This window comes from Aptenodytes patagonicus, chromosome 1 (assembly GCF_965638725.1).
Source record: "Aptenodytes patagonicus chromosome 1, bAptPat1.pri.cur, whole genome shotgun sequence".
Lineage (NCBI taxonomy): Eukaryota > Metazoa > Chordata > Aves > Sphenisciformes > Spheniscidae > Aptenodytes > Aptenodytes patagonicus.
In genome coordinates, this window is record NC_134949.1 from 67,605,209 (window position 1) to 67,632,255 (window position 27,047).

The following is a 27,047-nucleotide window of genomic DNA, read 5'->3' on the forward strand; positions in this document are numbered from 1 at the left end:
CAAAAAAGGAGCCTGCTGTCCTATAGACATAAAAATACTTCCCAGGAGAGGGTCAGTTCCTTCAGCAGTCTGTCATAGAACAGCCTCTTCAGAGAAAACAAGAGGAACACATACCAAATACTAAGATATTGCTGAATGAACACCACATGGCAAAGACACTGCTGAGGAGAAAAAAATCCAGTTTTGCTGAAGAACTACCTTTTGTCAGCTTGAACCCAATTCAATCTCCCATCTACTATGAGGAAAGTTTTTGGAGGATTTTTTCACATTTAATTTGTGTCACCCAAGGTGAGCTGATGCAACTCAACAGAGAAGATGACGACTTAAAAAAAAAAGTACACATCAGCATTTTGCAGTAAGCCTTCTCAGTATCTAAAGAAATCAGGTTTCCAGCTGGGTCTAGTCCTTCTTTTTAAACCTTTTAACATGATTAGAACGCTGAGCAATGGGGGCGGCTATTTGTGTGAGGGTGCTGGGGCCCTGCAAAGCTGTTGTGACCGAAAAATGGTTATATTTATTTTCTAGAGTCCTTTTAGGGTCCTGTGATGGGCAGCTTGTAGCCACTGACTGTCAGAAGGCTGACTTTTTGTTTAAGACATGTAAAATAAGTAAGTTTTTAAGTCAGAGATGATCAAAACATTTGCAGTACCTTTCAAGTAGAAGTTTGTTGATTCATCAAGCTCAATATTTAATTTAATAAAATCAAGACAAAACATACCCAAACAATCTTGTTTTTAATTTCCAAACAGCTTTTACTCCAAATTTATATTGCATGAACTTCATTGTAAATGATGGTTGAAAATGCTTACGTTGTATTTTAAAATATGAACATTTCAAATCATTTTTTCTGAAGCTGTAGTTTTTTCAATTTTTAACATTGTATTCCTGAATGAGATCAAAAGCTGCATATAATATATACGTGCATATATTATATACATAAATGTATGTGTACATACACATGAATATTTTTAGATATGCATATATACACAAACTACGCACACTGTTTACATTTTAATACTGGAAAAGTTTCTGACATAATTTTTCACAGAAACAAAATTCCAAATTTCAAGCTTTTCCACTTGAATTATGTACATCTTGCATCAGAGTTATTTGTGCAAAGCACTAGATGTAATCAGTGTTTGCTCAGATCAAAACTTCCCATGGTGCGTTTGGCAATGAAATAAATAGAGCAATTCACTCTTCAGCAAATGAAGGACAGACCACGCAGGGATTTATTGTTCTCTAGCAAGCACTGAAAATTGGGTTTGCTCTACTTTACTTCCAAATCACCTTTTACATTTTATGCCGTAAAGGATTTACGTTTACCCTCTTTAGAAGAAGCAATTTTTGGAAGCCTGCAGCTAGAAAATACTGGATGTTTCCTTGATGGTGCCAAAACCTTTCAAGCTCTTGTGGCAGAGATGCTCAGCAGCTTGGGCAGTGGGACCCTTTCTCTGTGTGGCACTGTACCCCCTTCTAAGATGATGTCAGCATTGGGGCTGGCAGCTTGAATTTTTATCTGGCTTGCATCCCAGGCTCCTATTCTGGTTATGCCTGGGCTGGGCTTGGATGAACAGAGAACAAATGCTCGCTGTATGGTCCCCAAGGCACCCCCTGCAGCCTGCGCATCCGCCGGGACTGCCAGGGTGGACAAGGGCACTCTGTGACATCTCACACGCCACATGCTCTCCGAGTGCACAGTTATTAAGAGGAGCGCTCCTCTTCTTTTGTTCTCTCTTGACGGTACGCCAAATCTTGTTCAAACTGACTTTAATGGCAAAAACTCCCTCTGACTTGCAAGGGAGCATAATCAAGTCTGTCTGTATTTTAGTGGGTTTTTTTCCAGATAGCTTTGGTCTTATTGAAGAGTACTTTATTCCACTTGCAATTTCAGGGACATTTCCCATTATCGAAGCAGGAAAAAAAAAATCTAACCATCTGCAACCACAGCAACTAGGTCCCTTTCTCCTCTTCGCACTAAACACCTGCTCAGATCGCACTAACCTTTTGCAGACAGATACTCTGTTTACTAGGGGTATTTCTAGCAAAACCTGATATGAAGAAACACCAAAGCAGAAGTCTGAGAACAGGACATACGTGGTCAAGAACATCACTGGGGGAAATCGTTGCAAAAGCTGGCACTAGGGTCCACAGGATGTGTGTCTAAACACTTCAGGACATTAAATTCAGCTCTTACCTGCATGAGTTGCTGCTTCAGTTTCTGTATTTCTGATATGTTGAGCTCACTGAAGAGGTCGGAGACAGGGTGCAGAGATTCTCCTTTCCTACCCGTGGGAGTTCGGTAGTCACCATTGAGTTTCACGAGAGGCCCGTGGATATGTCCATTCATTTTGTCATCATTGTTGGGCTCACCCCCGTCCTCTGCAAACTTCAATCCATCTACTGATATATTAATATGGTTGTTATACATACTGTCATTGAGGTTGATATACTGGGAGAGTTCCTTCCTCAAATTGTTCTTTTGCTCTCTTTCATTTTTTAAAGTTTCCAGAGCTTCCTCCAGTTGATGCTCAGCAATCTCCTTCAGCCGGATGGCATCTTCTAGCTGACTATTAAGCAACACTGTCTCCTCCTCAAATCGTTTAATCTCATGCTTTAAGCCTTCATATTCAACCTGAATTAGACAAGACAAAGAACATTCATAATACTAAAACTTGAGTCATGAAAACCTGCCATTTATCAGCCTTATTGAAATAGGTGTTACAGAAAATACAGTTTGAAATAACAGACATTGCCTGCAGCTGCAAAGAACTGTCTGCACAGAAAAGGCAAGTAGAGCTCGCTCTGTTAAATACTCCACTGCTCACTTTTTCAGCATGTGAGAATCAAGAAATATAACACCTTTTTCTGAGTAACTTATGACAATAAACAATGTATTTCATGGAAGGAAGGCTGTTTAGTAGCAGATATCCTGGTTGCCATAGATTTATTATGAACTGCCATAAGCAATGTTGGTATATCATAGTATGTACAAATCTCAGGTTAATATAGTCTGATTTATTAACTGCAAGTATTCTGAAGATGTCGTCTTCTCTAAATTCTTACCAGATGTAAAGGCACTCAGGCACGGGTACTCTAAAGTATCTGGTGTCTTAGTAGTGTTCAAGTACAAAAACTGTAGAAGAGCCTCAACTCTCTCCTCTGTGTCATACAAGCCTCTCCATTATTCAAGAAGCATTTGATTTTAAAAATTAAACAGCAAACTATTCATACAATCAGTTTAAACTCTAGGATGCCCCAAATTGTTGGAGATTTTTAAACTATTAGACAAATGTAGTAAACAGCTTATCCAGCCACACAATCCTTGAACTGTGTGTTGGGGATGCCATTTTGGAGCACTTGGCAACCTGTTGCTCTGACAGCGCTGCCTGAAGGGCTTCTGCCAGTGACCTGGTGCAGCCTCGCCAGGCTTGGAGGGACTCGCTGGTCTTCCTCCTTCTCAGAGGGCAGGCTCCCCGCCCCACACACCTAGGTGCAGTATTTTATCAAGGTATTTATTGGCAGTACGGGCTGAGGAAAAAAACAGCTGCTTCTCTCCTCTTTAAAAGGCAGCTCCCACGTTTATTCAGTCCTTTCTATTGCACCTAACAAGAAGCAAAGCCTAGGTAAACCCAGTCTAGCTCAAAACCAGTTGCCTAGCAATATCGTGTCCAGAGAAGGGCAACGAAGCTGGTGAAGGGTCTGGAGAACAAGTCTTATGAGGAGCGGCTGAGGGAACTGGCGTTGTTTAGCCTGGAGAAAAGGAGGCTCAGGGGAGACCTCATCACTCTCTACAACTACCTGAAAGGCGGTTGTAGCGAGGTGGGTGTTGGTCTCTTCTCCCAAGTAACAAGCGATAGGACGAGAGGAAATGGCCTCAAGTTGCGCCAGAGGAGGTTTAGATTGGATGTGAGGAAAAATGTCTTTACTGAAAGAGTGGTTAAACATTGGAACAGGCTGCCCAGGGAAGTGGTTGAGTCCCCATCCCTGGAGGTATTTAAAAGACGAGTAGATGAGGCACTTAGGGACATGGTTTAGTGGGTGGTGGTGTTGGGTCGACGGTTGGACTCGATGATCTTAGAGGTCTTTTCCAACCTCAATGATTCTATGATTCTATGATTCTATTCTATCTAGATGGTGCAGCCGATCCCCACTGCAGAACGCCTTCCCTTGCTGGCTCTCCTCATCTTCCTTTTCACTGTTGGAAAATCCCACAGCAATGAAAAGGAAGAGCTTTGTCTGTAAAGGTCCTTGTCCATGCTTGACCAACTCTCCTGGTAAAAATGATCATGCTTTGATTTTTAATTTAATTCTAATCATGTTACTCATCCACCTTTTCATTGCTAAATGCAAAAAATTCCCAATATCGGGTGAAATAATTTAATAGTTTGGTGAAAGAGGAAAAGAAATACTGAATTTTGATGCTTCCATAAAAAAGCTTTTTTCAGTTGAGGCTTTTCTCATTCAAATGCATTAATATGCATTGTTATCTGCAATTTTAAGGCATTGTCTAGAATATTTTTTATTTGACGTATATATATTTAAACAAACTATAATAAGGTTCTGGTGAAAATAGAAATATCAACCATTCCTATTGGAGTAGAATATTTATCAACCTGTCAAAAGTCTTGTACTCATAAGCCTTTGGAAAGGCAAACTTAAAAACCAAAGCACTAATCTTCAAACCCAGAGAATGGAAACATTTCAAACAAAAAAGAAAGTTCCAAAGTCATATTGGGAAATGATAAATAGAAAAGGAAAATCGATGATACTTTGAAATCTACATTTAGGAACTTGATATCTTTCCTGACTGGAGAGAGAGGTCCAGCAGAAAAATTATTAAATCCCATCAAGTAGCTATGTTTATAACTTAAGGACATGGAAAAAGAAACCTTTTACAATTTTAAATCCACATGAAAACCAGAGGTCTATATTATCTATATGGTTACCATCTCATGGATTCTTGCTTACAAACGCTACAAAAAACACCAACCCAGATAATGACAGTTTAGCACTAAGAATTGTAACATACAGTTTTGTAAATTAAAGTATTAAAGTATAAAATGCTCTTGAAATTTTATCTTGTAGATCAAAGCTATTTAGGAATCACAAACACATGGATACGTGATGCAAAATGACTGATTTTGAAAGCCATTCTAAATGTGGCGATGCTTCTTTTCTCCACAGACTGCTGGCATTTGGTTTCATTAAGAATGAAATATTATGACAAATACAAACACTTGCAAACAGATTTTCTTCTGTGGGAAAGTAGGATAGTCCATAAAGGGGTCTTTAATTTCCTGATAGTGTGAAAATGCCTCCTATGAGCTTGGTGAGGAAAAACTCCATGCCTCAAAGGGGGAATTTGCTGGCTTGGTAAATAACTCTGACACAAAGATGATCTGCTATAAATTCAGCTTCAGGAGTGTGAAAGTCTGGCTATCTTCATAAATAAGGAAACGATGTACCTGTTTCTATTACTAGCGTATTCTCTGCAGCATGGCTCCGTTGTTTTAAATGTTTCAATCGCATTTGGGCTAGAGCGGTAAAATAGCAGTAAAAGATAGCTGAAATAGTACTGCATATTCCTGCAGGAATAAGGCAGCTTTGTTTCCAGGTTGCCATTAGAGGCTGTGACAGTCTTGGCTATTTGATAAAAGCCCTAACTGAACCAGGCAGTAGATTAGGATATAAACAAGGGGCTGCAAGGCAGTGCAGTTACCACCTGTTAGCAGTTAAGGAAATGGTGTTACGGAGCGCCATGTTATGCTGGTCTGGACAGCCTGTAAAAGGCAGAAAGTGTTACATCATCCAACTTGGATACTTAAATACTGATCACAGCAAGTTAGCTCTTCTGACGTGAGAACAAATCCCTTTTGTTCAATTTGAAGGACAACCGTGTTCTTGATTGCTTCCTCAGCGGTATGTATATACAGCAGCAAAGGAAGCTGTGCGTTTGTAAGGGGGAGAGAACAGACCCCACGACTGCTGACATCTGGATGCAATGGGGCTGTTGTTTACGGTGGCTCCTCGGGATGCGATCTGCGCTGCAGCGAGAATTACAGTGTGTTGGTTTGCCATCAGCTGCAAATTGCTGTAATGAGGAAAACAAAAGACAAACTAGGAACATCTGATGTCCCTTTTGCCTATTTTTGAAGCTTGCTAAACTTGCAGGTTAGCATGGCTGGGAAGAGAGCAACACCAGCACAGGAAAACCCAAGGAGCAGGAAAAAAAAGGAGAACAGGGAGAAGATTATTGCCTCTTTTCTCCACTTCAGAAGAGGAAAGGACGTGCAGGAAACCAACCGAGAGGAAATGGAGGGCTGAACTCTGCCGCTGGGCACCGAGTTCAGCGTGCAGGGAGGGAGGATAGGAAAAGCAGGAAGCAAAAAGATGAGATTCTATCTATTTTAAGAATTCCTCTGCTATTACAAAGTTCTGCAACGAAATATTTCACCAGGATTTTCCTAAAACTGAGGTAAGGGCCTCCCCATAGGTCAAAAATGGCCAATAACACTGTTTCAGAATAAGTGTTTAGCAAAAACCCAACTGAAAAAAACATACAAAGAAACTTCCATCAAAGTGTTCTGCGGGATCACATTATGGAAATTGGAGAAAACGTTGTCATTTTTCAGCATAGCGCCTGGAATCTTTTGATGCTTACTTGATTCTGTTTCAGTGTGGACACCAGTTTCTGTAAAGTGATGTTTTCTTCTTCAAGCTCTGTGTAGTCCTGTAGGAGTCTCGCCTCTCGAAACTTGTACTCTCGAATTTCATCTTTCATTCGTACCCTCTGTAGTTCCACCATTTCGTTGTTCTGGTGAGAGAAAATGCAAGTACATTACCATTCATGCACAGCCATTTTTATGATGAACACTGCCTTTAGGAAAGGCCAAACAAAAAATTGATCCTCAAACAGAAATGATTTAACAGTACAAATCAAAACAGCATCACCTTTTAATCTGAGGCCAAGCGGTAATTTCAGGTGCGTGCTGGCAACACAGAAATGAGAACATCTGATAAGGAAGCTTGATTAAAACAGTTTCAAGATTAGATGCTTATCAAAATGGAAAACCTGGCAAGGTTTTATCATCTCATTAGTTTTATTGCTTTACGATACAGTTGGATTTAAATAAAATTACCACCTGTTTTCCACCAAAGGATGCTTTCTACATTCATACAGAAAAGCAAGGAGTAACGGCGTCTGTTCTGTAAAGACATCTGTTACTGAGCAAGGTGCACTCACACATTTGCATCTGCAGGCATTAGAGAGGCACACAGGTAGGCAGGGGGCACCTGCCAGGCAGACGGCTGTAAAGAGCTCGTCAAAAACCTGACAAATGCATTGCTGTGCTGAGCAGGATTACACCCTGTGAATCTGAGAATACACAAGGTCACCACTTTATTTTTCCCATTAGCATACACGGTTCCCAGACAGCCTTATGAGAGAGGTCACGAGGGGTCAGTTCCATCAAAAATTGCTTCCATTGGATTCCAGCTCTGACTGAGTTTGACATCAAGGGTTAGGTTATTCTGGAAAGACTCTGCTGACATAACCCTGATGTAAAATGCACTATGGGAAGATAGAGTTAACACACAGCTGGAAGAGAACAGTGACCGACACGGTTGGTAGGAGCAACCTCCCCCTCTACTTTGAAGAGAAGCCTGCATTTTCCTGATTAATAGGAATAGGCGTAATCGGTCACATCTTCTCCTTGCCTGCAGGAGGAACCTGAGCATTGCCGCAGCAGCGGGTGGAGGGAAGCACTACTGTGACTTTAATGATGGGGCAGAGCCCCCTCGCTGCTGGGGTGTCAGAAGAAGCACGCCTGGGAAGCAGTAATGAGTTTCTGTAAAAGATTCCAGTGTGGAGGGAGGGCAACCACTGGCCTGATAGCTACCTGGAAAAGCCAAATGTTTAAAAAATCATTACAGCAGAAACTGTAGTCAGCGAGCTCCGAATAGATCAATCTGTACAACTCACCCTTTGGTACATAAAGGATAAAACCCTGTGTTATGAATTGAGGATAAAAGAGAACTTTGCTTAGCACCTAGGTTAAATAAACAATTATAAACCCCTGGAAAATAACATTGCAAAGCATGACAATATGTTGATGCAAGAGTTACAAAAGCACTTTTTAAAATGAAGCCTTTTTGTTAAAGAAAAATAAAAACCATGACCTTCCGCCTCCTGGCGGATAAATAAGAAGAAATAAAGCTCCTATGTGATTTCTTAACCAAAGGCATGCCTTTGGTTTAAAAGATCTCCAGTGGCAGAAGAGCCACAGAGCACTAGATAAAAGTAAGTCCCTGCAAGTATTCCTGCATCCATCACTGCCTAATAAACCTCTGAGTGAACTGTAAGAATAGCACCACAGATGATTTCATGAGGTGAAGGCATTTTATACCTCAAGGCTGCCTTTATATGTTTTGTTTCTGTCAGCACGTTCTCAGCTGTGGCGGTTATTGACGCTTGCTAGGTGTGGGTATACGTGCAAGTTTGAGGCAGTACGTGGATAACACCAAATGCACGACCCCGCTGTGTAAAGTATAATTATGCTACTCTGCAACTCTCCCGGTGTTTGGAGGATGATCAGCCCAGGGAATGAATAGCAACCATGGAATGACATCCATGCAATGCACACTGTCACACTGCTGGTTGAAAGGAAGGCCTCTCCAAAAAGGGAGGGAGAAAAAAGGTGGCCAGAGATCGAGGACCTGAGAAAAGAATTTTTACTGAATCCTGATATTATTTCCCTGATAGAGTACAAGGCGCGCTACTTCGAAAAAGCCTCGGAAATCAACTCTGTAAGGTCAGAGTACTCCTTTGTCTTTCCTATTATTGCAAACAGCAACAGAAAACATGAGCTATCATCTTGCTGGAGTGCACCACCATTTCTTTAAAAAGACAGAAACCACACTCTTTGACACTTGTAACTGCTGCTTCTCCTACATAATCTTGGAGGTATAAACAGAACCATTTATAGCGCTCCTCCTCTTCTTACACACAGAGAAACTATCTCTGCAGAGCAACTTCTATTCGTCATTACTCGTGGCATTTGGTCAAGGAAGAAAGAGTATGAAAAGGGAAGACTCGCCAGTCGGAGCAGTCCACCAGCCGTGCCTGCCGCAGCGCTGCCTGCCGTACTTCCCGTGACCAGGGCCAAGGCCTCCGCTGGAAGCAAGCCTACTGCTCTGCCATAGGGGCGAAACAAACTCAGCACGCTAGAGAATATGGTGTCACCTTTTCAAAGTAACGTAAAATGTGCGTTTTGTCACTGCAAACACCCTGGCATTATTCTCCATGCTCCCACATCCCTTCTCCTCTTTGCGAACATCTGCGTTATGCTGGCAAACATCCAGCTGCAAAGCATTCTAGTGCTTTTACTGCTTCCTATGAAAGGTGGTACTGCCACATTACAGGGCAAAAGCCTGGTGTTATCGAGGTTTACAAGTGAGTAGCCACAGGAGATGCTGAAGGGCTGTTCTGTTTTCCTTCATATGAGATCTCTCTGTATTTTGTGGAAGTGAACTAGTCTTCAACCTATTAAAAAAAATTCATACTGAGTTTATTCTTTGTACTGTCAGTCAGAAGGATATATTTGTTTCCATCAAATGCTCTGATTAAATGCAGTATCTTCTCACAACTCTCTATTGTTATTTTGAACTATTTTAAATGTGTGTTTCTTAAGCAGACAATACGCAGTTATAGAGGACAGATCTTGCTGTACTGATAGAGTGGCAGTAAGATGCAAACTTTTTATTTGGCCATTGCATCAGTCCTCTTCCGAGGTGACTTGGACTTGTATGAAAAGAGTACGAGAGGATTTAAAAACACAAGGCAAAAGGACTCTCTCAACAGGGCAGTTATCTATATGAGCCACTAGAGGACAATGTAACCCAAATTATTAGTAAAATAAGTCATAATTAAACTTTGCTGGTAGTCAAACACTGAACATTAAACTTTCAGGATAGAGTAATTGAGCCAGATGCTTTCACTAGGGCACTGCCTCAGGACTTTTTACATTTCGAGAAAGGATTCCCCTATGAACTACTGTATCTGTAAAAATCAGATTAATCCAAGTGGTGGAGCTAATGATACAGGAGCAATGTTTTAATGGCTGTAAATTATTTTCATTCCCAGTCACCAGCTGAACATGGTGCAATGGTTTTAATGGATCAGTGCCAAAAAAGAAGGAAAAGGCTTTTCTGTGAAACTATAGAAAACAACAGAGCTCTTGTCAGCATTGCATCTAATTATACATGAGCATTAATTGTGGAAGATGTCAGTCACATAGCTCAATGCACATCTAATGAACTTACCCATAACAGAACAGACCATGAGAAATGAAAAACAGAAGGCTCAGTTAAGATGAAGTCTGTTCAGGTCACCTATCCACTACTACTTAGATACATTTTCAGACTTTTCATATATGAAAAGCAAAAGACACGTCTAGGTTTTACAGGGGCAAGGACCGTTTCTGTATAGTACAACCATCACTTCAATCCTGACAGGTCTCTGAGCATCAGTGGAATAGAAATATTGAATAATAAACTTTTGTACTTCTTACCAAAGTTAAATGCAATATAAATGAATCTATTATTCATTTTTGATTCAGCATAGACTTCTAAAATGCTGTATTCCATATGCTACATACAGAGCACGTTGTATTAATTGTGTGTAGACACATTGTAATACATTGTGTAATATCAAATAATTGCAAGTGAGAAGGTACTTTAAAATGAAAGAACTGAAAAGTCTAATTTTGAAAATGATGAGAAAGGACTATGAAAAAAGATGATTCCCCCACAGACGTTTTTTTGTCAGAACACCCCAGAGTTGCCCAAGGAAGCCGCTTGTTACAGCCTTGTGTCCTATCAATATACCTAAGGAAAGCAAACTGGGCAAGGGACAGTAACCTGAAGCTGGGTATTCTCATCTCCAAGATGAGAAGTGAGACCTGGTGGCTCTTGTTTTCCTGAACTGTAAACACATAAACTGAATGTTTTGGAAACTGATGGTTTTTTGAAGCCTTCTTTTTAAAGTGAATGCAGTTCCATTAACTATATTTGGTTCTCCCCTATCTTGGAATGCATACGGGACTTTTTTTATTTCTGTTTTTTGTCTACTGGTTTTTGTCCCAAACAACAATGGGGAACTAGTGTTTGGGCTTTTTCCCTACATTTTTTCTCATACAAATTTTTATGAAAAGATTTCAGGTCCTTACTGCAGTAAAACGTACTATTGTTCACACCACAAAACAGCCTTGTAATCAGAAATTAATTATATGCCCCAAACTACCCTGACTAAATCACTACTTATCTGTTGGAATATGCAAGCCATAGCATGTGTGGTGGGTTGACCCTGGCTGGACGCCAGGTGCCCACCAAAGCTGCTCTATCACTCCCCCTCCTCAGCTGGACAGGGGAGAGAAAATGTAACGAAAGGCTCATGGGTCAAGATAAGGACAGGGAGAGATCACTCAGCAATTACCATCACGGGCAAAACAGGCTCGACTTGGGGAAAATTAATTTAATTTATTACCAATCAAGTCAGAGCAGGATAATGAGAAATAAAACTAAATCTTAAAAAAACCTTCCCCCCCACCACCCCTCCCTTCTTCCCGGGCTCAACTTCACTCCTGAATTCTCTACCTCTTCCCCCCCGCGAGTGTCACAGGGGGACAGGGAATGAATGGGTCTTGCCGTCAGTTCATCACACGTTGTCTCTGCCGCTCCTTCCTCCTCACGGGGAGGACTCCTCACACTCTTCCCCTGCTCCAGCGTGGGGTCACTCCCACGGGAGACAGTTCTCCACAAACTTCTCCAATGTGAGTCCCTCCCACAGGCTGCAATTCTCCATGAACTGCTCCAGCGTGGGTCCTCTCCACAGGGTGCAGTCCTTCAGGAACAGACTGCTCCAGCGTGGGTCCCCCTCGGGGTCACAAGTCCTGCCAGCAAACCTGCTCCAGTGTGGGCTCCTCTCTCCACGGGTCCACAGGTCCTGCCAGGACCTGCTCCAGCATGGGCTTCCCACGGGGTCACAGCCTCCTTTGGGCATCCACCTGCTCCAGCGTGGGGTCCTCCACAGGCTGCAAGTGGATATCTGCTCCACCATTAACCTCCATGGGCTGCAGGGGGACAGCCTGCCTCACCATGGTCTTCACCACAGGCTGCAGGGGAATCTCTGCTCCGGTGCCTGGAGCACCTCCTCCCCCTCCTTCTTCACTGACCTTGGTGTCTGCAGAGTTGTTTATCTCATATATTCTCACTGCTCTCTCTGGCCGCAGTTGCTGTTTCACAGCAACTTTCCCCCCTTCTTACATATGTTATCCCAGAGGCGCTGCCACCGTGGCTGATGGGCTCGGCCTTGGCCAGCGGCGGGTCCGTCTTGGAGCCGGCTGGCATTGGCTCTATCGGACATGGGGGAAGCTTCTGGCAGCTTCTCACAGAAGCCACTCCTGTAGCCCCCCTGCTACCAAAACTTTGCCACGCAAGCCCAATACAGCATGATGCTGTGTGTAATTTCTAATTCTCATAACTCCTAAGTAAGAGAACAATGGAAAATTTATATACTTCCAATTTAATAGCATTGTATTATAGCTGATGCAGTATAAAATCCCATTCGATCTGATGACTGTTATTGCACTAGCAGTAAATTGAATGTAATGTTTATGCTCAGACTAATATCCATAATCTCATGTGTTTGTTGACAAGTCTCACTGTAAATTAGTATGCCATGTTTACTTTACTCTGCAGAGGAAAATAAAAGGTGTATTTTTTATGAAGAACAATGATAGGCATATCATAGAAAACAGAATTTAACTGGGGTTCAAATTTAATTACAAATACGCTAACTTTGCATGGGGAAGCACTACCAGCACAACTTTGGCCAAAAATGGGTTTAGGACTTCCTTCAGGATCATTCCATCATAAAATTAACCCCACTTATAAATGATTTTAGCTTCTTTTTAAATATATTGTTTGTACCTACTTGGCAATGTGCAAGTATAAATAAATCCCTGAGAAATTAATGAGGGAAAAAATAACCAAACCCTAAAGTATCTTTGATTCATTACTTTTAGAATATACAGATATACCCTTAGAAACTTCAAAGCCCAATTTTATCTCCTTTAGAAGCCTCTAATGTGAATTATGGGTACATTTTTTGTTTTCTGTAAACAACAGAAAATCTAATTCTGTATCATACAGAGAATTCTTGTCACCAGCACAATGTAGCAGGACACAAGGACACTACCGGCAAGCCACCCCTCCTCCTTTCTACTGATGGAAGAATCCAGAGTGGAAAAAAATACAAGGAAAAGACCCAGAAAGAGACTTGCCACACCAGGGAGGAGGCGGCCAGGGAACACCGTCCGGTCTGCAGAGATACCCAGCTTGCCCGGGCAGGTCCTGATTTTTCATTCTGAAGGGATAAGGGAAGTTGAGAGAAGAGAGGACGAAAGGGGGAATAGACGAGCAAGGACCATTTTCTTTTATTTACCATCAACTGTTTTAAGTCCCTAAAGAAGGTTCTCTAGACTAGCCTTAAAGTTTCCCTCTCTCATATAAAGGAATACTCACCTTGAACCAAAGAATTACATTTTCCATGTTTCCAGATATATTTAAAACCATAATGGGATTTTGTGGATGACCTAGTGTGACCCGGTCTGACCCTTTTGCAGAATTTGAGCCTGATCCTCCTGCTTCATAGATGTAGATGCCTAGCTAGGCAGGGACAGAGCATCTCTTGCAGAACCATTTTTGCTTCCCTTTCAATACACAGATATCTCCATATCACAAAATAAATTATTTCAAAGGTTCTTTTTCCTCGTTGTTAAAAGTCTGCATCCTCCTTTTTAATCTGAGTTTATCTGATCTCATCCTTCAAAAAGTTTCATTCAGGTGGCATTATTAGAGTTCACGATATTGTATCTGATCTAACCAGCTGTATTGGCATACTACTTTAAGAGCACGAATGCAGCTCCTATTGTCCAAAACCAGAAACCACTAACTTTTGAAATTATGTATGATTCTGACATTCCTTAGCTTTTGATATATTATTCATTGTCTCAAAACCAGAAAAAAAGCAGACGTGCTATTATGCACAAGATATTTTTGAAAATACATCTGTAGAATAACGTAATTACCTATAATCTTTCCCTTCTGTGGATTTACTTACAGAATGACAGCACTATCAAAGACAAGGATGAAAAAAGCCATATATTTGTTAGCTATAGCATATTGAATAGAAGCCAGATCAAGATAATGTATGTTTCAAGTTCCTTCACCAGCAACGGCTCTTAAATAAAACATTTACAATACATCTAATAATTTAATCATCTGAAATGCTCAACGCATTTAATTGGAATCACTAAATTTGAAGAAGTAAGGTGAATTTCTACACGGGCAATTAAATGGCCCATTTATGTAGTTATCACAGAGTTTGAAACCCATAATATTTAATGTTGTAAATCCTGCTACATATAAATCCCTATAAAATACCCATTTTATTGACTTTCATATATAAGTATATATAAAAAGACAGAACTAAGGAATGCTCTGGTTGTTTAGGTATTTAATATTCCTGCTGAGTATCATGGTCACATAATATTATAATGACTTCTTTATAAACTGATATAAACTGCAAATCTCTAGTCATACATATTTATCTGAAAAATAACGGTTTGATTTGACTGCATTTATAGCAATTAATGCATTAGTTATACATCAATTATATATTAATTATAAATAATTATGATTAATTATAATTAATATTAGCACCTTGTAACAAACACTGCTGTAATATTCCTAACTAATTCCTTCAAAGGAAGAGAAACTTTACTGACCTAAACTGTATTAAAACAGCGTGAGAGGAAATTCAGACTCCAGAGTTATAGCACAGTTCAGTTAATACGATCCTTCTGCGTATCTGTGGAATGACGTCATACATTAACATATGATCATTGCAAATAACAAAATATCAACTGGCTGGAAAAAGTTTTGCCATGAGGACATTGTGGAGGTCATTTTGTTTAACCTTAAAACTCTGCTACTCATCTGTCTCCTGCAGCTCTAGTGGCATTAAACATTTCTAAGAAGTGGGAGGATTTATTTTTAAATATCACACTGACTGGGTAAAAGAAAGATGATGACACATCCGTGCCTTGGAGCAGGCTGATAACAACATCTTGCAAATGCAGCACTCTCCACGAAGAGTCTTCCCACAGTCCATTCAGGCCTATACTGGCCTTCAGATTTCTCCAGGTACCAATGGACAAAACCATGTCCACCCAGGGGCCAGCCACAGCCCAAAGGCCAGTCCCACTCCCGCTTATAGAATCATAGAAACATTTAGGTTGGAAAAGACCTTTAAGATCATCATCAAGTCCAACCTTTAACCTAACACTGCCAAGTCCACCACTAAGCCATGTCCCTAAGCACTACATCTACACGGCTTTTAAATACCTCCAGGGATGGTGACTCAACCGCTTCCCTGGGCAGCCTGTTCCAATGCTTGGCAACCCTTTCGGTGAAGAAATTTTTCCTAATATCCAATCTAAACCTCCCCTGGTGCAACTTGAGGCCATTTCCTCTTGTCCTATCGCTAGTTACTTGGGAGAAGAGACCGACACCCACCTCGCTACAACCTCCTTTCAGGTAGTTGTAGAGAGTGATAAGGGCTCCCCTGAGCCTCCTTTTCTCCAGGCTAAACCACCCCAGTTCCCTCAGCTGCTCCTCATAGGACTTGTTCTCAAGACCCTTCACCAGCTTCCTCCATCCCGTGTCGTTGCTGCCATCTGCCCAATCCCATCACTGCGGGAGCAGGATGGGGTCCCCCAGCACTCCCACGCTCTGGTCGGGGTGAAGAGTATGGGGCAGGAGCGCGCAGACAGGGGTGGACAGGGCACTACCTCTTAATGTCACACTTCAGCTGAATTATTTTGCCGCATCTTCATTATTCCCACTGCACTGAATAGTGCCTGAGTAACAAACACTCGAAACTGCACTCTCTGAAGTGGGGCTGTTGCCCACTCTACATCACCGATTATCCCATGGCTGACTGGGTACTATTACAAAGATACGAAACCCAAATTGCTCTTGTCAGATTAGCTCAGGAAAAAAAAAGGCGGGGGGGGGGCCGGTCTGGGGCATTTTGGACTGAATGGCAATTTTTTTTTTTTCTTCCCCAATTACAACCGTTCCTATGAAGGTTGTCGCTTTCTATCCACAATTTAAGAAGCCAACAGCAGTGATTCTACATGACAATGCCTGAAGGCAGGCTTTTTGAGGGAGGATCCACACAGGCCTTTTCAAGCTCATCAAGAAACCAAGAGCTGGTTTTAAAGCCTAACTGATCACTTGGGAGAGGCATCTGCCAGTTATACTTATCTCTTTGAGAGGCCATCTGTCAGGTGCAAAGTGCCAAATTTCCTTCTAGAAGGAAGGGGCACTGGCTAACCAACAAAAGAGAAGTTGTGCTAACAGGGTGTGGGTCTGTGATCAGTTTAAGCTCAGCAGTACCACAGCTGCTGCTCCCAGGTCCTGACCCTGCCTTGGGCCAGTGCTAGCTTTCACATCATCAGCCAGTTCACCGGCAGCAAGCCACCCCAGAAAACAAACAAACAAACAAAAAGTTAGTTTTAATGGTATTTATACTCCCTGACACTGCTGACAGGGTGGACACACGGACACTGGTGCCAGCAGGAGGTAGGGAATAGGAAGACATGCCATTTCTATTTTGGATATGCTCGCTGCTCAGCAACAACTATATGATCTACTCCAAGTTCCAGAGGCAGAAACCCAGCCCCATTGATGTAAACTGTAAAACATATATAGCCTCCAGCAGGACTAAGGTTTCACTGTATGCACTGAAATGTTGAGGTGCAGGGAGCAGTAAAGTGAATTCCTGAGGATGGAAAGGAGGAAAGAGAAAAGACACCAGAGCACCTAAGTAAGAGGAGTGAGCTTGACTATTTTAGCACCCATTATGCTTGGTTGGTAGGGAAACATATATCCCTGTTTATCGACTGCTTGCTTTTGCATTGCTTTCTGCTGTCTTACTTTAACTTTTGATGTCATAATGGTTTCAGAGCTCCCCGTGGTAACCCGTCTCCGAGCGTGCCGGGCAGTGACTCCATTCTCCCATGTTCTAGGCATGGAGCTATGCTCCTTGTAAGCTTTCCATTCCCCATGGCAACTGCCTCCCCTCCTTAGGACTCAGAGCTATTTTAATTACAGCTCGCTGTTAGCTCAATCCTACCTTCCTTATATTCCTTATACCAGTAATCAAGCCGCACTGTCAAGGGATGCACGTGCTGGACCAGGACTCTCAGCTCAGCCTCGCCACCCTGCACTGTGTTACAATACTATCCAAGCTCTGCTTTTTTCAATTTGCATGCTGAGCCAATCTTTGGTCTTGTAAACATCAGCTAGACGTTGCAATATCGATGTCTGCGAGAAAGTGCCTCTGCCTTCTCCTGCTGTGGGACGACTGTGCTGCAGCGCTGTGTTAGAGCTCATCTTGACACACAGACCCAGCACTGGGCAGCAGTACTAATAAATCTGGTCCCTGGGACAGTGCAGCTAAATTACTAGGGGGCTGAGTGCAAATTAATCAGACGTGTAATTAATCCTGATCCTCAGCTCACAAATGATCATAAAAATCATAGAAAAATGGATCTTAAAGAGGCCCCTGGGCAGCATCTAGTCCATTCGTCTTCCCCAGGACAGGAGCAACTACATCTATGTCATTCCTGGTATCTGTCTAATCTCTTCTTAAACACTTCCAATGACAGATCCCATCACCTTTCCCAGAAACTTGTTTCCTGACTTCACTTTTGCCTTTGTCAGACACCTCTTCTGAATGTCTAATCTGAACCCGAGTCTTTCACATGGCAAGAGGAAAACAGTATTTCTTCTCCTACCCGCAAAAGGCAGGAAAATACATGCATCCGCTCCTCTCCGCAGGAGTCTTCCATTTACCCGCCATACCTATCTTCAGCCACCTCTCTCTCCTTTACAAACAGAAGAGCACGTGAGAAGTGAGGATCCCAGATAGCTCCTGCCACAGAGCAAACTCCTTAGATATCCTTGCATGAAATACAGCAGAAATGTAGGGAGATGGGCGATGACGACAATGGTAACTAGATGTTGGGGGAAAAAGAATAGGAGACCCCAATTAACACTCTATATTCCTTCTTGTACCCGGTTCCTCACAGTGGATTGGGAGAGCAGAAATATATTGAAACAAACAAAGAAGAAACCATTAATACTTTTTAGAAAGTAGTGTGAATAAATAGCTGAAGGATACAAAGAAACTATTCACAGGTAAAAATCTATTTCAAGTAGTCATCTGCTGGGACATTCTCTATTGTGCTGCAGAGGAGCTGCGAGAGCTTGGCATCAAAGCAGCCCTGTAAGCCCATGCTCATAGCAGAGCTTCCCTTGTCAAAATTATTGTTGCAGATTGCCAGCTGCAGAGGTGTTTTAAAAGCTCTTTATGAATCTACACAGCCCTCCCTCCCAATGACAACAGACTATTTCAAGTTCCTCTTGAAAAATACCAATACAGTATAAAGGGTTGCTAGGAAAGGAGCAAGAAGAAAGTTAAACTTCAGTAACTCTCCTTCTTCTCCAGAAGGACAGAGACATAGCATCTTTAAATAAACACATCTGTGCCACAAAATTCAAATGTTATCATGCAGCCAATTCTGTCATTATTAAGAGAGAGTATTTCCTCAAAGTCAGGAGTAATTTCAATAATTAAAAATCCATGTAACATTACCCATCTGCTGCAAAAAGAAGCACGGCAGCATTCTGCAGCTTATTTGACCTTGTGTGCAGAACACCCACCCGCCCCCACTTATACTTCTGTGGCATGAGCAGAAACATCAATTCAGAAACAGGAGTTGATTAATATTAAAAAGATGAAAATGGCTTGATGACTAATGTCTTTTTTTCTCAAAGATTTAGCATTTTTATTTTAGGTAATATATTTGAGTCACTTAGATGGCAAATATAGCCAAAGATAAGTACCTCATCTGTCTGTAAACTACATCCTTTAGGACTGAATTTTACACATAATTTTTATTCATTACAACACACATGGCGATTCATGAATACGAATGCCTATGTAGAAGATCTGATAAAGTAAACCGCACTAAAGGTTACTTGAATTTATTGATATGGACAGTGAAAATACCTGTACTCATAAAGTGTCTCTGTAACACTGTAGTACTCTTGGCTGTTCAATATAAATTGGTTTGAAACCTGATCTTGGCTTTTATAATCTGCCCTTTCCTTTGTCTATTTTAATACAGACCACGTATTTCACAATTTACTTTATACATATATTACAGTCAACATTAGTAATTTCTACATTGACAGTTTTCTATCTTGTCCTTAAAAAGCTGAGCAAACAAGATTCTCATTGCTCAGCACACAGGACAGAAATACAAATGTAACACATGCCATAAGAACACAGTGCGAAGGCTGACTATTAATGCCATAACCTCTGGGAGAGTTACTCAAGCACGTTGCTCATGACAGCACAGCCTTAGAATTTAATTATTCTTTTGGAAATTGAATAAACACTGAATATTATTCACTGCCTGCAATGCATCAAAACAGAAAAAAAATGCCATAAAATGCCATATTTACTCAGGGAGTAAGATATCAATCAAGTTATGGGATTGTTTGACTTTGGATATTAAAACGCTGCTTAAATATTTTCTTCTATTTTCTTGTATTCTCCTTTAAAACCACTGCTCTTTTCCTTCTACGATTTGTTTCCACTGGACTTCCATCTAGCTCATGATGGGTGTTGGTCTGATAACAGGAGCCTTCTGCTGAAACAGATTACTGAATTATTAATAAGGTACGGTTAAAAGAACTGAACTGGGAACACCCACAAAAACTTTAAACAGCCCTTTCTTTACCTAAAGATAATATTCACCAAAGCACTGATAATTTTCTATAAACACCTATGGCATGAGGAGGACAGTATCTTACAGGAAATATCGAGCGACCTCGGTGATCGTTGAAGCACACGTGAGCAAAGGGACTTGGCAGCTCTTGAAGCTGGGCTGCAAAGACCCAAGTTCAGCAAGAGAGTGAAGCAGTTTCTTTGTCCTTGCTGAAGTTCTGCTCAAGGACCTTGACAAATGAAGAACTACTCTTTTTCCAGATTTATGGATATCCAGAAAAACATGCCCACATGACAAGTAGAAGGGAAAACATTTTTTCCAAAGACACATTCACCTAAGCCTTATCTATCTCAATATAAGTGTTTCCAAATTCTGAATTCAGCCTTCGCTCAAGCCTTCGAGTCTGCCAGTGGCAGCTGGGTGAAACGAGGGTGCCAGACTGACCACCCTGCCCGGCCCTGGCAGGCTCGGACACCCAGGACAGATGCTGGCAGCGTTACAGCCTCCCCATCCAAGCCCTCGGCAGCGATCCCCCCGAGGCGCAAGGGCACCCATGTATAACGTTGGAGTGCTGGACTGTAAATCTCCAGATACTGATAAGAAACTTCTGTGGCAGTGAAAGATTGCAGTCCAAAGTCTTAATTGCTCCCTCTGTTTTCTAACATTCCAGCAGGTCACTGCTGATTGATAGCTCATGCTCCCTTTGTTTTTTTCTGACTGATTTTTAGTATAAAATATAACAAAACATTAGAGGATGGCTTCAAGCTCATTATGGTGTTCTTAAATTTCCTGAGTTTTTAAAGTACTCAACCAAGACCTCGGTGTAACATCATTACTAATGAAATCCAGTAACAGTTTCAGCAAATAACTATTTAAATGCAAGTTTTTCAGTTCTTGTTCTGTTGTATGCCCAATAGCTTGATACAGCACAACTGAATTCAGCTATACACTGCAAAAAAAGTGCAGCAGAATAATCAATCTAGTAAAATGACAGCCGTCCTCAGGGAGGAAAAACAACATCACACTTGAACTAGGTCAGAATTCAGACAAGCAACAGGAATAAGATGAGATTTATGAACTCCCCTTCGTTAACCGATCAATATATTCCATGACACATACCTACACAGTTGTGGACCGTTCGCAGGTTTTTCATCTTTGAAATATTGCTACCAGTGTCTATAGGGAAGATGACCTAGACTGCTAACAATTCCTTGGGCTCTTAATTATTATACTGAGGTTTAGTTCACCCAGCATCTCAACCAGAGAATCGACTTTGCATCTTCCTGATCTTGTGTGCCTACATACAAATATATATATATGGGACATGGGATATGCATCGCATCTACATACTTGCACCACGCTCTTTGTGCAGTGTAATGTAGGACATTGCCAAATACAATGGCAGAATGGGAAAAATCCCCCAAACAAAACTTCTGGTGTAACCACAACTTTTGGCAATGCACGCCCCTGTCAGAGACTGCACACTTGTTTAATAGCCTCTACCTTTCACCTTTGATCACATGGAAGTTTCTGTGGCACAGGTAATTTTTCTTCAGCTTGTACAGAGTGCAAGTACCTCTTGCGAAAGACTGCAACCGTGAGCAGGAAAAATTAACCCTGCAGCCGCATCTGCCTGTTCTTTGCCCTTATCCTGCCTCCACTGATGGAGGCTCCTTATGATTGAGTGGCCAAACTGCCCCGGTATGCGAGCCCCGTATATGAAAATAAAGTGCTACCCATTTTGGTGTTCCAGAGTATGGTGGGCATTACTTTGCAGCAGTTTGGTGTCTGCTGCAGGACTGGCGTAGCTGCAGCAAGCACAGGGAAGAGAGCTGAGCTGCTTTAGGAAAAGAACATCCCCATTACGAATCAGAGACGTTAATTGTGTGGGAGGTACTAAGTCAAAATCCCTGGGTTTCCATAAAGTATGGATTCCTTTCTAGGTGCAATTCAAAGCCTCAAGTTGAAGTTAAAAATCCATTTCTGGCCTTGGTCCAGAGAAAGAAGGAACAGGATTGCTTTCCCTGTGGACCTTTCTAGCTATCATCACTAAATGGGAAGCTTTTGGAGACAGCTCTCACATGGTAACAAAAGGATGAATAAGACATCAGCCTCTGAATCCTAAATGTTTTTCCCCCACACTCCTGAGCCCCTCAGAAATCATGTTAGTTGAGTTTCAGGAGCACCTAGACAGAATTCAGATGTACTCTTTGTTTTTAGCCTAGCACACTATGGTATCACATCTGCTTCTTCTAACAGCGCCTTTTTTTGCTTGCTCTTATAAATAAATGTAGTGTAAAGCCTAAAGATTTTCCTCAGTCGGTCTCATTAAGGGACTGGAGCTGCTTTAGCACTGTTCTTATGGGCTGTTCGACCCTGACCAAGCTGGTGTTTTATTTAGGAACTGCTTTACTCGCTAAACTACATAGTTAAGAGTAGGCATGCTAGTTTCCTAACAGAGGAGACAGATTGCAAGCAAAAGTAAACATTCCTGTTCCAAACAGACTTTCCTTTTCTTTCTTCTCATTCACTTGGAGGAGCGTTTGGATGACCCAGAGAAAGCCCAGTGAATCTTTTCCAATCACTTTCCTCAAATGTAAACATTGTACTGAAAGCTTCTCCTGCCCTGACTTGTTCTAAACTCAGCAGTAGAAACATCCTGCCCTGCTGAATAACACCAGCAATTCAGACTTCCCAGAGATTTTTTTTCTCTCCTCTACCATTTGTGGCCCTTTTTCTCCCCACTGAAGACTGCCAAGATAGTTTTTTTCTTCTGCCCCTCCAACCCTTACTTCTTATTCCCTATTTCTCCAACAAGAGGCATGAGTGTGCTGACCTTGCAACAAATACCAATTTCTCTCAAATATCTGTCATTTGAGTTAAACAGGGGTTAATGAATGATACACAAATGTGATGTATCATAGCTAAATTCAAAGTGGCAAGAAAAGAAAAAAAGAGAGCTAATCTTGTGGGTTGCTCATTTGCCAAACTTCATTAACAAAGTGCATTAGTACCCCAGTGATGACAAATGTTTCAAGCTGTTTATTCACTAAAAAACAAAGTATCATATCCCAATGAGAAAAAACAGAAGCAGAAACCAACAACAGCAGTCTATGCCACTGTGCTATCTGTTTCATGGACAGAGGGGCAGGCTGGTCTCTCTTTTTTTCCCCTGAAGCTTTATGAACCTGAGGATACCTTCTAGCAATCAAAGTCTTTTTTTTTTCTTTTTTAAGAAAAATTTTCTGCCAAGTTCCCCCTTCATTTTAAGACCATATTCTCATATTAATGGGAAAAAACTAATTAAGAAAAACCAAACCAAACCATCATTTTGGAAAAGAAAACCCAACTGTCAGTAAAATAGTTGTGATATTCCTGGCCCTCAGTTTGCAAGGAAAGGCTGGGGAACCACCATGGACACAATTTTTGTCTTCACAGTCCAGACCCCTGTAGGCGAAAATGTATATTTTAACATGTATTAGCTAGCGTGTGTTAATTAGCCTATATTAAAAGCATACAATGGAGACAGTCAGTCATAATATCCTTGCATGTTACTTGGCTGAGTTCAGCCTCATCGGGTGTTACCAATATAACATGTTAGCAGGAAGATTTTAACACTTATCAGCTGGAAAAAAAAATATGTCTTTTCTTTCTTTTACGTTTGACAAGGCCCTGAATGTTTGCTTGAAATTAAGGGTAGTAAGTCAAGGTTAGTCTGGCTAATCACACCTGCGTTATTTTTCTCCTACTACAGACCTACATTCACACATTTTACTTAGTTGTAACAGGCTGTGGCAAGAGATACCCCATGCCACAAGCTCTAGCATCAGCCCCTTTCTCTTCTACAGAAATCCTAAATCTGATCCAAACCCAGGGTAGTCAGGGGAAGAATCTGGATAGGAAACTTTAAAACGCTGTCAGTTTGGTGAGCTCTGAATAGGACCCCACGTTTCTGACAAGTGTGGGATTGGAAGGGATAGGTAAGACAGCAGCAGATTGCAAAGCATACACCACCCTGTGGCACCGCTATTTTCTTGCAGTGGCCTTGAGGTCAAGCACCAGCTCTCTGCCAGGCTCTGAGCAAAGACCAAAGGCTCCCCCTTCTCCCAGCCCTGGGAAATGGCTCAGAGATGGAGCTCCTTTTGACTGTACCATGTATTTCACCACACCAAAACTGGTGCCGATTGTGCGTTGCTCTGGTAAGGACAGTCAAGGCTTTGGATAAAGCATCTCCTGACTCAGGATGGCCCTTTGAAATTACTGAAATGCCCCAGTACTTGTTTCAGACAGGAACTCTTCTTTGTTTTCAAAGGTGAAAGGGGACTGCTTTATATAAGGCAGTCTCCATTAATATGGGCTTTCAGAGGAGAACAAAAGCCAATGATGCAATTTTTCCTGCTTAGAATCTCAATTAGAAACTTGAATTTAGCACAAGTACACAGCTTCAAGAGTAACTGGGTAATGGAAGAAAAGAGTTGATGCAGAAGAAGGAATTTCTGAAAGTGAAAAAACCTTTCTTTAAAGAGAAAGACAATTGTAATACCCTATAATTTAATAGCAAACCAAAAAGGATTATAAGTTCTTTAAACACTCCATCAAGGAAAATGCAGAACGTTGCTAGTACTGTCTGTGTTTGAGCACAAAAAATAGATGTGAAAGCAAGCTGCTACATGACAGAGTCTGGGTCTTCTTTTGCAGGATATAAAGAACCCCCCAACAGATTAATACTAGCACTGTTAAAAGCTATTCAAGAGCACTGGCAAAAAGATTACAATATTGAACCTTGGGTAGGGAAATCAGTACGTTTCAGTTAGCATTGTGGATACGAGAATCCCAGGAATTTCTGAGCTTTAGGACGCAACACAAACTTCCTTCATCACCTCACACAGATCACCAAGTGTCAAAGGAACCAACAAATGCAAGAGGGCAACCAGTTATTAAAACCTGGGATCTCAGCCTCTGTGCCTCAACTTCCCCATTAGGAAAAAAACTCATTGAATTATAGTAAATTTGTTCAAATTATACACCTTAAGAACTTAGAGCACAGTTAACACACAGCGCAAAAATTTGATTACCAGGTAAAACAATACATGCATTTATATAAAGAGGTAGCAGATTTGTAAAACGTCCTGTTTTGTTTTTTGTTTTTTTTTTTAAAAAGTCTTATTACAAACAGAATTTATTTCCATAGTATTTTATCTCTCATATGAGTAAGATTAATGTGCGCTATAAGAACAGACTGGTTAAATTATCTCACCAAGTATGCAGGGAGCTGAACAGATGGCAGCACCACTGAGGTAACAACAGGAATTATCTAGTCCTCGCTTATCCAGATGATCTTTATCATTTCCATAACATTAGAAAATGACTCACCTATGAAATACAATGTTCCGAGGATAAGGCAGAAAATTTACTTTTTTTTTTTCTCCCCTGGAATGGAAGATTCTGGACTGTCTAGACATCAGCATTATACTGTTAGTAGTTCTAAAAGTAAATCACATACAGAGATACCCCATTTCTGCTAATTTGTGGGCTTTCTTTTTTAAAGACCACTTATTTGATACAGAACGTTTATTCAGAATGTACGTGAAGTACATGCAGACTGCCGGTAGCTGCCTCGGGTTATTTTGTTTCTTCGTAGGCAGGGTTTTTTTTGGATAAGATTATCTTGAACTGCACATACACCTTTATCTTCCCATAAAGAAGACTGGTTTAGAGCATGATTAGTGTGCCCAGCCAAAACATGCATGACAGCATCTATAGGGAGTCAATCCCTTACCCACAGAAGGCAAACCATGGTTGATTTGGAGCACTTTTGAATTTATACAGCTGTATGAGACACACAGGGGAAAGAAATACCTTGGTCATAGCAAGAAACAAAGCTTCCTTCTTCCTGCTTATTTATCCCATCCTGCCATATGTTCCAAAGCAAAGGAGAAAGGTCTTAATTACAGGAGTTACTGGAGTACTTCCTTGCCTACAGAGCAGAGCCTTTTCAGAAAAAGAATTGGTTTTATCACTATTTCCATTAACAGCTAGAGCTCACAAATGAGTTAAGTGCAGCCTTGCACACTGAGGCCAAGAAAATTAGCTCGGTTGCACTGAATGGAAGAGAGCAGTGTGGAGTCTGTTTAGGGTTTTTCTGTTTTTTTTTTTCCTTTGACTTAACATGCCAGTATGCAAATGGTTAAACAGCAACATTTAGCAATTTTTAGTAGCAATTTGCAAACAATGAGGCACATATATACTAGATGTAGTTCAGCTGAGGTCAACAGTGATGCATTAGGGGTTAACTTTGGCCAAGGTCTACAAACATACTATGCAGACAAACAGGTCTTTGATGCCTCTTGTTATCTAGGTGAGACCAGTTCCGGGAAAAAAAAAAAAAACGGGGGTGGGGAAGGCACAGTACTTAAGGTCTCAGAAACTTGTCCCTCACATAAGCAATTGAAAAGAGCAAGTCAAATTAGGCCACAGACTGGAACAGAGCTTCTAAAGTCTGATCTGGCACCAAGTAAGATGCTTCTTGTAGCCAGCTGCCTGTACCTTACAGAAAAAAAGCCTCCCAGGGTAACTCTTGCAGCGTAAGAAGGTTGGAAATGTTCTCTGTGTTGCAGAACTTTATTCCAGTGCAAATCTTGCATTCATTTTTTCACAGTAACTATGAGGTTTAATGTCCTTGAATCAGGGCAAGTGCACAAAGCGAGGGATGGTGACTTTTCTATGATGGCACAGTGCTGGAGGGTATAACCACTGCATTCCCCAAATCTCATAAGGGATTTCTTAACTTAGTTGAAGATGCAATATGTGCCTGAGTTTGCCTTCAGGCTATTTTTACACTGAGGATAGTCGGAATGCATGTGTCTGGCCTGAGTAAGGCACGAAATTATTGAAAGCGTAAGGCTACAAAATATACTGAAAGTCAATAATGCACAGGTACGAAAGGAATACTGTCCTCCTGGGAGGTGACGCACGGAAAAGATGTTTGCGTACACAAGAGAAGACATATCTGCAATTCCCCCTTTACTCAAAAACAACAGCAAGTGAGGTCTGCGAGAGCCACTTCCTGGCTGAAAAAAAACAACCCTGGTGGTATCAGCTCTGAATGTTTTTTTCCTT

At 41.4% G+C, this 27,047-nt stretch overlaps 1 protein-coding gene across 5 annotated transcripts in view; it reads right to left on the minus strand.

Annotated features, from left to right (window-relative positions):
* Nucleotides 1–27,047, minus strand: part of BICD1 (BICD cargo adaptor 1) — a 186,916-nt gene that overhangs the window by 42,589 nt on the left and 117,280 nt on the right. For all 5 annotated transcript variants that reach the window (XM_076340577.1, XM_076340590.1, XM_076340585.1 and 2 more), the window contains exons 3-4: nt 6,665–6,817; nt 2,198–2,635 (exon numbers count right to left, since the gene is read on the minus strand). In XM_076340577.1, coding sequence (XP_076196692.1) covers nt 2,198–2,635; nt 6,665–6,817 — 591 coding nt within the window. The remainder of the gene's footprint in view (nt 1–2,197; nt 2,636–6,664; nt 6,818–27,047) is intronic.